This window comes from Phalangium opilio, unplaced genomic scaffold, assembly GCF_054372755.1.
Source record: "Phalangium opilio isolate 3A_F unplaced genomic scaffold, DU_Popi_V2 ptg000009l_1, whole genome shotgun sequence".
NCBI classification, from domain to species: domain Eukaryota; kingdom Metazoa; phylum Arthropoda; class Arachnida; order Opiliones; family Phalangiidae; genus Phalangium; species Phalangium opilio.
Window position 1 is genome coordinate 3,139,702 of NW_028324146.1, and position 12,661 is coordinate 3,152,362.

The following is a 12,661-nucleotide window of genomic DNA, read 5'->3' on the forward strand; positions in this document are numbered from 1 at the left end:
GTATTTTTTGCCGTTCCCGTCAGCAACGTCATCAAAACGTAGTTTAAGTGAGCCAATAAGATAATTTTAAATTTTCGTTACGTGTTGGAGGGAGGGTCTCTATACTGGGCTATGAGTCGGACAGAAGTAAATACTAACCGTTCTCCATTCCTACTACTGAAATTAAATCTATCCCTGGGTTAACGTTATTGCGGTCAAGTTAAAAATATATATTTCAAATGCAAAATCAGTTTTCTGACGATTCGTGAACTCACGACACCACAAAGGCAAACACAAGTGGACAATGGAGATTATATTTTTGTGGGAGCGGGAGAGGCAGGGTATAGGGTCCAGAGGAGAGACTCGATTTGTCAGAGTCGAAGAAGAAGGAAATGGAAAAAATCGAGGGATAAATTTCCACATCTAGTTTTATTTTCTTTTTTTTTTAACATTCAGTGACGTCTATCGGAAAAAATAACCCCATTATAAGCCAACCATGATTAACCTTCAGCACATTTTCTCGATCAACAAACGCCACCGTCAGTGTCTTGGAACTATTTTAAAATAATTTTTATTTTTAATTTATGGATGCTCATTAAACCAGGGAGGAATAGAAAAGGAAACTAATTGTAATCGCTTTTCAGACTGGCAACCTTTATTCTTAACTCCAATAAGGGGAGAGATGGGGGAGAAACTTTGTTAGAACTTATCACGTGGCCACTAGTGGCATCTCATTTTCCGCAAACTTGCACAACTCCTTTGTCATAATCTAATATTACGTTTGAGTGGCTAATTGTCAAAATACTACGTTTTGTGTTGGAGAGAGAGGTGGCAATAAAGTTATCCTATACAGTATAAGAACAGTAGTCTACTCGGCCAAGTGACAAGAAGGAACCAATTCAATTCCCCGTTCTTCACGAGTTAGGGGAGGCAGAGGAAAGCAAATTGTTCTCTTTCGAAACGTCTAAGGTATACAGTCCTGCGCTCTAGGAGCCGACAAGGAGAATGTATAAGAGGGGATACTCAGAGTTAGACAATATGCCCCCGTTCCTGAAAAAGTACATGTTACCACCCTCACGGCAAGAGAGCGTACACTTCAGTTCAAGCCGCCTTCCTCTAGCTTGTTTATAATTTTGAATATCCCTTCTTCCCAACAACGATCAAGTGACGCGCGCCTTTACCAACTGCTTGTGCGTCGAAGTGGCGCGCCACTGTATGCGGTATCTGCCTCTTTTTTCACCCCCTGCTTTCCCGAAGGAGTCTCCTCTCTTATACATCCTCCTTGGAGCCGATTACCCTATGTCCGCAGGCGCTGACTTACCCCAAACTCACCCTTCCATCTGTACATTAGTGAACCCTAATTAAACTCATCCGGGCATAGACTTCGAACCAAATATGCATTGAATTCTCTCTCCACCCCCCCCCCCCTCGAGTCAAAAATATTTCTCCAAATTCCAAAATATATATATTTGTATATTTGTATATTTTGGCACAAAGCTACAGATAGCTTTGAAAACGTAATAACTCAATAGTTTCAAATACATATTTGGCATTCAATTTAATTAAAATACTAGGGCTTATGTAACTACTACGTAAGATTTTCCTTCTTTAGCTGATACATATGGTCTCATAAATTAATATAATACATCCATGAATAAAGAACCGATTTAGTGTTGCTGTTTTCAGTGTCCAAAAAAAACCAAAAAAATGGTTGCGCTTTAAATCCCACCACCATAACTACTACATAAGTTGATTGTTCCATAAATTTGTCACTGGTTACCGAGAGCTTGCCATGAAGTGACGTATGTGAAACGTCATAGATTCTTGTAAAGCAACGACTGGTAAGGTGCTGTCAAAGGCTTAGTAAAGACTAAATAGGAAAATGGACTGCAAAACCGAGAGTAGTCAATTCTCGAACTAGCTCTCATAATTTCTCTATCATTACAAAGTATAAGTATACTTATAAACTTAAGCTACTCCTACTTATACATCGTAAAAACGTCTTACCTCCTGATTGATGCGCTAGAAATGAAAGCCGTCTTATTTCTGACAATGAATTTATCAGGGTATAAAGATTCTTATTCATGAAGGTATGTGGCTAATTGAAAAGGTACCTTATACATGCATGTTTTTTATGGCGGTGATATTTTCAGATGGTGCTCTTTGAATATAGCATTTTTGTGTATGATTGCTGGATATTAATTTTCTTTTCTATAAATAATCTCTTTGTATTGTAATTCTATAGACACGTTTTCGCCTTTGTAGTCAATGCATACGGATAATATCTGGCTTTGAACGAGTCTAGCAATGTAACAAGAACAATTTCTATTACGTAATATTTGAAGCTACTTGCGTTCTCGTAACTCTGTTAACAAATGCCGCCTCATAGAGATTTTGATTAAATTTTGGACTTAATGTACAGACAATCGCCACCGCGATAAAACATAGTCATACGGTTTTATAGTTCGAGAAACAATGAGAGTCGTAACTTGGTTAATTTTAATATTTTATTATATTTCGTTTTATCATTGCCCCTGACCATATCTATCTATATCTATATAAATCAAAGTCCTGACTGACTGACTGACTGATAATCAACGCCCAGCCCAAACCGCTTGTCCTAGAAGGCTCAAAATTTGCAGGAACGTTACTCGTAAGTAGTAGGCAGGTACTAAGACAGATTTCATCTTAATAAATGGCGCCTAGAAATGTAAAAATGCAACAAAGTCTGCGAGTTTTAACCCATTTCACAAATATTTAGTACACTGGTTTTCGTTAACCTATAGACGGGCTGAATGGTCTTTTGGGTTCGATTTGTTGCCATCTTTTTAAATGAAGGACAGAAATTTAAAAACCCTTCTTTATGGAATAATGTCCGCATGAAAAGTAGTAAAAAATGTCCCGACGGGCTGACGGGCAACGCCGAGTGCTACAAAAATATAAGTCATCAGTAAAATATACTCATTCTTTATAACATTTTGCAGGAAGTTCTAATTACAAGCGAGCGCCGTCGCGGGTAACAGCTAGTATTTCTATATTTCTTCTAAATTCCCCTACCCTAACAATATAGGTAGTCTTTGTCAGTATATACGAATCACTTTAAAAATGGCAAAGTTACCCTTCTTGGAAAAAATTCGATTTCTGGAAGTTATTTTATGGTCAGATATTTTCAGTTTTAACGTTAATAATTTGAAGTAAACTAAAGATAATAATTCGAAGTAAAATTTTTAAACCTTTCATTACAAATCAATATTATACTTTTTTAAAAACAAACAAAATTTAAATTTTCTTAAAAAGTCGCGACGTACGGTGTTGCCCGTCGGGACAATTTTAATGGTTTCGGGCGGCCATTTTAAAAGATGACGGAAAATCGAAGCCCCCAAAAGAAGGTTTTTTAAATTCGTGGCCGCCATTTTAAAATAACTGTAGATGAAAGCCTTTTGTAGTGAAAAATATGACACGAAGTGTCGCTTTCACTCTAATCTCTTTAGTCTACTAAAAGATCTCCTTATCTTTTATCTTCCTTTCTGCGACGAAAATAGTTCCACCTTTGAGGCCTTCAGGGCTTTAGAATATATATTTTTGGGGGATTATAGATTTCGAACTTCAAACCTGTTAACTGTAATTTCATTTTCCTGTTTACTCGCGCCAGTATTCATTCCCCTAATATAGAGTAATGGCAGAAATACATAGGCCCAAGTCTTAGCTCAGTTCATCTTCCTACTGGGTGCGTACATACGGTATCCCATCTTACAACGTAGCGCCCAGAGGTAGGGATACACAGTCTACAAGCCTCTCTACCGCCACTAGCCTGTACCGTGGGTTAAATTAAATGTTTTTCGTTCCTGTTTCTACTTTCTACTATTTGCCTCTGCTTAAAGTGATAATTAAGTAGAAAAAAACTTATTTTTACTTGATTAAGACTACTAAAATATGCGTAAAAGCCTTAGGGTAACTCACGAAAACTTTCTCGTTAATATATAATCAATTTTCACATTTTTGATTTTACCTCGCTAAGCCTAACTTCATTTTGCAAGAAATTTTGAAGATGAAAATATCTTTAGAAAATGGAATTTTCGGTGGCCAATCAGGGGCCTTATATCTTCTATACCCGTAGCGGCGACTAGTCTACTTCAAGGCTCGTTAATTTTGGAATTAATATATGAAGTCGGGACTAGATCGTGCTCAAAATGTGTTTTTCGACGATATACAACACTTTTCTAAAGGTTAAAATAACTTTTGTGACTTCTAAAATACTGGTACTTACTAAGCCTTGGTGTGCTCAAAATTGAAACACCAAAAACCAGGGCCAAGGCTTAGCGAGTAACAGTACGTTAGAACTTAGAGCTTAGAAGCTCTAAAAACGGCATGAAGGTTGTTTTTACCTTCAGAAACTTGTTGGATATCATCAAGAAACACACATGAAGCACGATTTAGTCCATTTCCATAAATTAATTCTAATTATAACGCTGAAATTAAGTTTAACTAGCGTTGAAGCCTGATTATCTCAGAGACATGGCTATACTGAATGCCAGCGAAAAATATTTCCATCCATAAAATGGATTTTAAATTAACGATAAAGTTGTTGGAAAGTTATCCTAATGTTGTTACACATATTTTAAAACCCTTAATAAATATATTGTTTTTCTACTTCATTGTCCCTTTAACAGTTATCAAAACACACCTTCACTAGATATTTTAGAAAATGTTTAACACCCACAAGCCAAAAAACATTGGAAATGTATCTATGTGAACCGAGGACTCGAGACGTATGTACGTGAAATAGTATTATTTGTTTGTTCTGTTTTCGTAATTGAATTTAGCAATTCTAATTGGGAAAATATACGCGGGATGCTTCTTAAAAATTTATAATCTCCAATGTCGTCGAACCTGTCACGTGGCAAGGATGAAGGTTCCCGAAATACATCATATTAAGAATAAGGTATTCCCTTCTGGTATTATTTACAGAATCCTTATGGCTATTATAAGCGTATTTTATAATAAAATTGAAAATTTTATGACAAATATTAAAAACAAAAACTCAACGATAGTCCATGGAGTCTGGATATCAAACACCAGTAAGTTATCACTTCATATGATGGATCTTTAGTTCTATAATCCATGTATTAAGCCTGGGATAGATTTAATTTCAGAAGTAGCAATGGAGAACGGTCAGTATTTACTTCAGTCCGACTCATAGCCCAGTATAGAGACCCTCCCTCCAACACGTAATGAAAATTTAAAATTATCTTATTGGCTCGATGACGTTGCTGACGGGGACGGTGAAAAATACGTAATTCCTTTTACATCTGTTGCTATGACCCGACTCTTCTTTCATACCCCCGTCCCAGGGAAGGGGTCCGGGACTTTGACGCGCCCCCAGATTACTCTGTTCTCCATTAAACACTTTTCTTCGTTATCCTTGTTTTTTCGACGTTTTTACTCCGTGCTTTATTATCCTTGATTTTAGGCTTTATGGAATACAATATTCAATCATTAGTTTGAGCGCTTTAGTTAAATAGTCTGTAAGCAATCGACTGGCGCAGTGAATGTGCATCATCTACTAATTCCGGGGTGTTAATTAATATTGTGAAGTTCTTACTGACATCAGTTATGTTTTGCAACATAAATGTTTTCAGTGCGTTACCAACTGATAGATTAATGTGGATTCTCTTATCCGTCTTATACAGGGTGTAACCCTTCACTGTCGGTCAGCCTATATAAACAGATTTGGCTTATTTAAAGGAATAGCGACGTGATTTAAAAATAATCTCAAATCTAAAGAAAACCTTACTTTTTTGAGAGTTTAAACTCTTCTGATTCCAAAAATATGCTTGATTAATATTTAATTATGAGGGAAAACACAGAAAATGCACTTTGAAAACTTGAAATTTGGGGGACAAAGGCAAATTTGCGGAGAACATTTTTGGCGGGTTTTTCTCCTTGATACGTCACTCACGGCATCTCGCGGAAAAGCCAAGCGCGAGACTCCCGAGTCTACTAATGCGGCGCGCGCGCGAATCTAAATAAATTAGGCTTAACGCGGCGCAGCGACACTAACAGGCGCATCACGTGAGCGACATCTAGAGTGAAATTTTCTCCTTACTACGTCATCAAACGAAAGAAAATCTCAACTAGGCCTTTTCCAAACACAAAACTTTGATTGCAATTTAATAAATTGCTACGAAACCAAATAAAAAAGTAAACATATCATAATAAACTAGATTTTTCAAGGATTTTTTTCGCATTTTAAGTTTGAGGATGACGAAAATTATGTCACTAACACTTTAATAAATGCCCTCAGAAATATTTATTTCAGAAAGATTGTAAGCCCATCTTCCATAAAAGTGACTTTTTTTAAGAAACCACTTTCATCTTCGCGCCAGACCTTTCGCAAATGAGATGTTTTTAGAACAGGATTTTATGTTTTGACGTTAGGGGCCTCAGGATATCGTGTCATTATAAACAACAAATCTGTAAAATGGCGACGTTAAACAAGGAAGTTTTATTGCTATTACTATTGTAAAGGAAATTATTGCTGCTATAAAAAGAGAAGAAGAAACCGCGTTGGTGGGTACATCCGATATGGTTAAACCGAAAGAAGAAAGGATATTTTCACACACTGCCGTTGCTTGTTATGTTGAACTAGACAATAGTATTAAATTTAATGCCTAAACACGAAATGGTCGCTTCGCGCCAAAAGAGTTTTTACCATTTACTTCCAATTACCGCTCTCCTTATTGGCTAGTGAAATGCAGGTGGGTCGCGGCTGAAGCTGAAAGATCAACATGAAATTGATATTATCACTCGGTTTAAAAAGACCTACTTCGGTCGTCCGCTTTTGAAGTCAGCTTTATAACACCAGTTTCCGCTCGAATGCGAAAAGTTTCGTTGAAACTGCTGTTGATATACAGCTTTTACTTTCAGCTTCTGGTTTAAAGGCCGGGAAACGGCGAGAAGGGTTCTTGTCAAACTGAAAACCGTGCATCGAACTAACAATGGGCGACCGTGCTTCAAACTTTTTAGGGGTTCTTGTCAAACTGAAAGCCGTGCAAAGCGGTTCTTGTCAAACTGAAGATAAACAATGGACAGTCTCTTAAATGGGGGATGCAAAAAGTCGGGGAAACAAAATTTAAGAGACTGTCCAATGTTTATCTTCAGTTTGACAAGAACCGCTTTGCACGGCTTTCAGTTTGACAAGAACCCCTAAAAAGTTTGAAGCACGGTCGCCCATTGTTAGTTCGATGCACGGTTTTCAGTTTGACAAGAACCCTTCTCGCCGTTTCCCGGCCTTTAAGCTTTGCACTCCTTTGCGAAAGTAGCTTAAGCTTAAAACTCGCTTTACCGGCTCCTTTGCGAAAGTAGCTTAAGCTTACTTCGCTTTATCGGCTCCTTTGCGAGGGTAGCTTAAGCTTACCTCGCTTTATCGGCTCCTTTGCGAAGGTAGCTTAAGTTTACCTCGCTTTTACCGCTCCTTTGCGAAGGTAGCTTAAGCTTACCTCGCATTATCCGCTTCTTTGCAAAGGTAGCTTTAGGAGAAGTGTGAAGACTCATGCAACCGAAAGTTTCCACCCTGTATGTACATCGATTCAGAGTGTTGATTACTTTTTTCGCAGGCAGTTAATCAACTTAAACTTCTGAAACGTTATAATCGTCTTTTTCGATTGAGGCTGATAGCTCCGTCAGTTTTTAAATTAAGAAGCTATTTTCGTTGAATTTTTATATATTATTTTGTTTTTCATTCAGCTCCATATAATTTTTAAAACTTACGACCAAGGTCAAACTAGCCTTTCTCTAAAACCTGAGATTTTATTGGGCTTCTATCTTTTCTATTACTAGTCGGCGATAAGGGCGCAAAAAGCAGATTTGAAATTTGAAACACCAAAAGCAATATTTTTTTATCTCATTACTTTCTTTCTCTTTCGTCTTTCCCGGCGAATTCCACTTTAAGAGCTTTCACTCGCTAGTAATTCGGCCATTTCGCGATCTTTCCTGACAAATACAATAGTAGGAGTATAATACTATAGTAGTATTAGTAGTATATTAGATCTACCAGGGATAGATTTAATTTTAGAAGCAGGAATAGAGAACAGAGAAATGTGGGCGTGCGCCAAAGTCCCGGACCCCCTTCCAAGGGACGGAGGGGTATGGAAGAAGAGGCGGGTCATAGCGACAGAGGTAAAAAGGAATTACGTATTTTTCGCCGTGCCCGTCAGTAACGTCATCAGAACGTAGTTTAAGTGAGCCAATAAGATAATTTAAACTTTTCGTTACGCGTTGGAGGGAGGGGCTCGATACTGGGCTATGAGTCGGACTGAAGTAAATACTAACCGTTCTCCATTCCTACTTCTAAAATTAAATCTATTAAAAATTTATCCCTGATCTACTGATGACTTATTATTTTCAATACTTTACTTTCACGTGTATCCAACCATTTGGTGAGCGCAAACTGATAAGGCAACCAAGCAACGCTTTTTCTCGCAACTTAATTTAAAATACAAAGTTTTCAGACTAGGAGAATTCATACCATTTACACAAGGAGACCTGGCTTTAGACTCCACCAGAGAGTCTGACCTTCTTGTGTAAATGCTATGAATCTTCCTAGTCTAAAAACTGTGTATATTGGAATTAAAACAAAATATAACCCGTATCTTTTATGGGTAGTGAAATAATTTTTAGAATCAGTTCAGTAGAGATTAGCCCTACATACAAATAATCTAACATATTTAACTCTTTATAATATTAGTATAGACAGCGATAGATTTAATTTTAGAAGTAGTAATAGAGAGCGGCTATTATTTACTTCAGTACCACTCATAGCCCAGTATAGAGCCCCTCCCTCCAACACGCAACGAAAAGTTTAAATTATCATATTGGCTCACTTAAACTACGTTTTGATGACGTTACTGACGGGGACGGCGAAAAATACGTAATTCTTTTTTACCTCTGTCGCTATGACCCGCCTCTCCTTTCATACCCCTCCGTCCCGTTGAAGGGGGGTCCGGGACTTTGACGCGCGCCCTGATTACTCTGTTCTCCATTCCTACTTCTAAAATTAAATCTATCCCTGGTATAGAAGAGAAAATGCGACGGTTATGTTAAAGTTGAATTGTTTTTTACGACATTGGTTCCAAAAACTTTTTCCCCTCTGTCTTTGCTCTAAATAGACAAATTTTGAGATGGGCTCAAACAATCAAATAATTTACTTCCGTGGTTACGGAGGTAGTGGGTCAGAATATACGATAATTTATGCCGATTGCGAATATAACTTTGCTGTGACCCATTTATCGAATTAACAAGGTTAATTCCCACAGTTTAAAATGGCAAGAAAAGTATATGAAGATTTAAGTCTTAAAAAAAATCACGATCGATAATATACATTATCCCTTAATTGACGAACGAATTTCCAACTTTATCTCTTTGAAGTTAGATTAATTCCAAAGTTTTGAAAGGAGTATAAAATTGTCATAATCAACCACAAAACTTATCAAACTATTTCCGGTTATTTTATAGAGATTTTCGATGTTGCGTGTGAAAAGCTTCATAAATTATTTTATCTGAACGAAACCTATAACCAGTTATCGACAGAGACAAACAGTTTTCTTCATTCTCCCTTTAAGCTCGATATTATTGCATTTATATTTGCCTAAATTACTATTCTGCAGTTTCAAAATCAAAGTCTTTGTTTTTATTTTTTAAGCTTATTAAAGCTTTCCCTATTTTTGGGATGTTTTTCATTCTGCTTTTAAAAAGTTTATTTAATGATTAATATTCTTGAAATTATCCTTTTCAATGGAAAAACTTTCCCGGAGTGCATGATAATTAAAGGTGATTTTGAAGAAAGAAAATAAAGCTTTATTTATTAAAATACTACTCTAAGGTTGCAAGATAGCGCGCTAAAAAAATGCAAAATTAACGTGTATGCCTGTTCATAGATCTCCAATACAGGGTAGAAACCTTCGCCTTCTTTTATCGCGTTATTTTAATGCACGGATAAGTTGTACGGGAAGTACAGACACCAGTAGAGAAAATCGCAACACCTTTCAATGAAACCAAAGTCATAGGTCACCGGACTTACGATAAATGTTTCTAGGCTCAAAATACCGTCAGTCGACATTGTTATATTTCTTACAATGGTGACTAATGACTATGGTTCAATTAGTCTATTCAATCAACCATATTGCTAGTATTCTTTAATTTTCTCTACTAACTCCTGTAACTGCGATAAAAATTATCCCTTCATCATAACTCGAACGCGTTAGAAGTATCTAGACGCGTCACTTGGGGACCGGCGAAGCTTTCCAACCTGTATATTCCACCATAAAAAATGTTTAAAGTTTCATTTTTACAAGTTAAGGTCTCTTTTAACGAAAACCAATATAATTTGAAATGTAACTCACGTAAGATTATCCATAAAATCTGTTTATCTTTCACTTTCCTTCGGAAAAGAGAGTGAGAGAGAGAATGAGTTGAAAAGGAATCGGTGACCGTATCTGCCTTTATATTGGTTGTCGAACAAAGTGTAGTGAAAGCGCCGCTCAATTTCACAGTCGTTCGCTTCGACGACTCGATCTTAACTGGGGAACTGTTGCGTGCGGCGGATCAGATTTCAAAAATCGCTAAAATACTTCGCCCTTTCGTCTTTCGCGTCTTGTTCCACAGTGCACTCGGTAAAAGGACATACGAGAGAGCCTTTCAAGAGCTGGATATAAGCTCAAAAGGCAAGGGATGACTGCGACAGGGAGAGTATCGTAGGAATACCTGTCAGCGAGGTTGCGCTAGTGTCGCGGAAAAAGGCTTAGAAAGGAAATAAGCGGGGATCAAGGATGAAAGCCTTCTCAAGAAACTTACCTTAAGCAGAAGTATGATGAGACTAGAAGTGAAGAGCTCTGGCATTGGTAGTAGATTCTGGTACTAGTGAACAAATTTGAGGATTTTATGCCGCTTCCATCGCGCCTACACTAGAGAGAAAAAAATTGGTCGAGTTCCAAAAACATTTCCTACCCCCTTCCCCTCAACCTAAAGCCGCGGAACACGGACGCGGGTGCTCACTGCTTGCATCTAGTTTGGCCGTCTACCGCCACGAGCGTCTCAAGTTTTGGAGGGAAAATTCAGAAACCGTTACCAGAGGGCCAACCGTTGGTGTGTTTTCAAGAATATTCACTTTCGCCAAGTGAAGAACTTGCTTAGCTCAGTACTTCTAGTCTCATCGCACTTCTGCCTTAAGTAAGAAGAAGATAGAATGCAGCTTGGAGAAATTGCAAATGTGGTTAGGTAGTGATATCCCACGCGCTTGTAGCGGTAGGCATTATTAGAATACTTTTCCAAAATATACGCGACTGTTATTATTGTTCGAACTAAAGTTAATAACTTCATCGCGATATAAAAAGGGAGCCCAGCCAAAACATATTAGTAGAAATTTTCCTATTGTTTTATAAAAAATAAGGCTATATACATCTCACAATAAGCAAAGATCCTGACTGAGTGATAATAAACACCCAACCAAAACCGCTTTACCTACGAATCTGAAAATTGGTTTGCAGTGACCCTACACGCTCAATAATTTGCGGAAAAAACTGGGTCCGTTTTAGTTAAAAAGTATAAAAAAAACCTTATACTATCCAGATTAAAATTTGTTCAAAGTTCAAATATAATGCTGCAATATTTTTTAGGTAATGGAACATCAGTTGCGGTAAATGCAGGGTAAATGCTGGACAATATTTAAATAAAAAACTGAAAATATATATTGAAACTTTTTTTTATTCAAACAACTAGCTGTTACCCGCGGCGTCGCTCGCGTGTAATAAGAACTTCCATCAAAATTATATAAAGAATGGGTTGATTTTACTGATGCCTAATATTTTTGTAGCATCCTAAGAGCGAAGGCACTCGACGTTGCCCGTCAGCCCGTCGGGACATTTTTTATTACTTTTCGGTCTTACATTATTCCATAAAAAAGTGTTTTTAAATTTCTGGCCGCCATTTAAAAAAATGGCAAAAAACGAACGCAAAAAGCCATTCAGGCCGTCTATAGGTAAAAGGAAACCAGTGTGCTAAATATTCGTGAAATCGGTTTGAAAAGCGAGGACTTTCTTGCATAGAGAGGATTTTTTACATTTCTGGGCGCCATTTACTAAGATGGCGGTGGATTGGAAAAATCTTTCTTAGTACGCGCCCACTTCTTATGAGCAACGTTCCTGCAAATTTTCAGCCTTCTAGGGCAAGCGGTTTGGGCTGGGTGTTGATTATCAGACAGTCTGTCTGTCAGTCAGATATTGAAATAATCTGTAGACGGGCTTATAGCTCGTGTGATTAAAACATGTCCTCCGCCGTCTACTAAAATGACGCCCCAAATAGTATGAAAACATAATGACGGGCAATGCCGGGTCCCTTTGCTGCTAAAATAAGATATACAAACATTTATCATATTTGAGATGCAAAGGAACATTTTCGGATTAAACTATTTACTAATTCATGTAAAATTTTGAAAATATAGAACTAGAGAAATAATTTTATTTAACTGGAAATGTGACCTTGTGTACTGAGTACACAATTTCCGAGCTGCCTTTCACTAGAAAAGTGGTCGTTTATTGGGAAGTTAGATTTACCCAAAAATGTAGGCTATGTCAACAAATATTTATTTTTAACAAGTATAGACTATCTCAGCTATGACGTTGGTTTC

General features: G+C 37.3%; 1 protein-coding gene across 1 annotated transcript in view; it reads right to left on the minus strand.

Annotated features, from left to right (window-relative positions):
• LOC149713176 (uncharacterized) overlaps nt 1-10,696 on the minus strand; it is a 52,769-nt gene extending 42,073 nt beyond the window's left edge. The window contains exon 1 of the mRNA XM_089846770.1: nt 10,380-10,696. Coding sequence (XP_089702896.1) covers nt 10,380-10,393 — 14 coding nt within the window. The 5' untranslated portion in view covers nt 10,394-10,696. The remainder of the gene's footprint in view (nt 1-10,379) is intronic.
• Between the last annotated feature and the right edge of the window lie 1,965 nt (nt 10,697-12,661).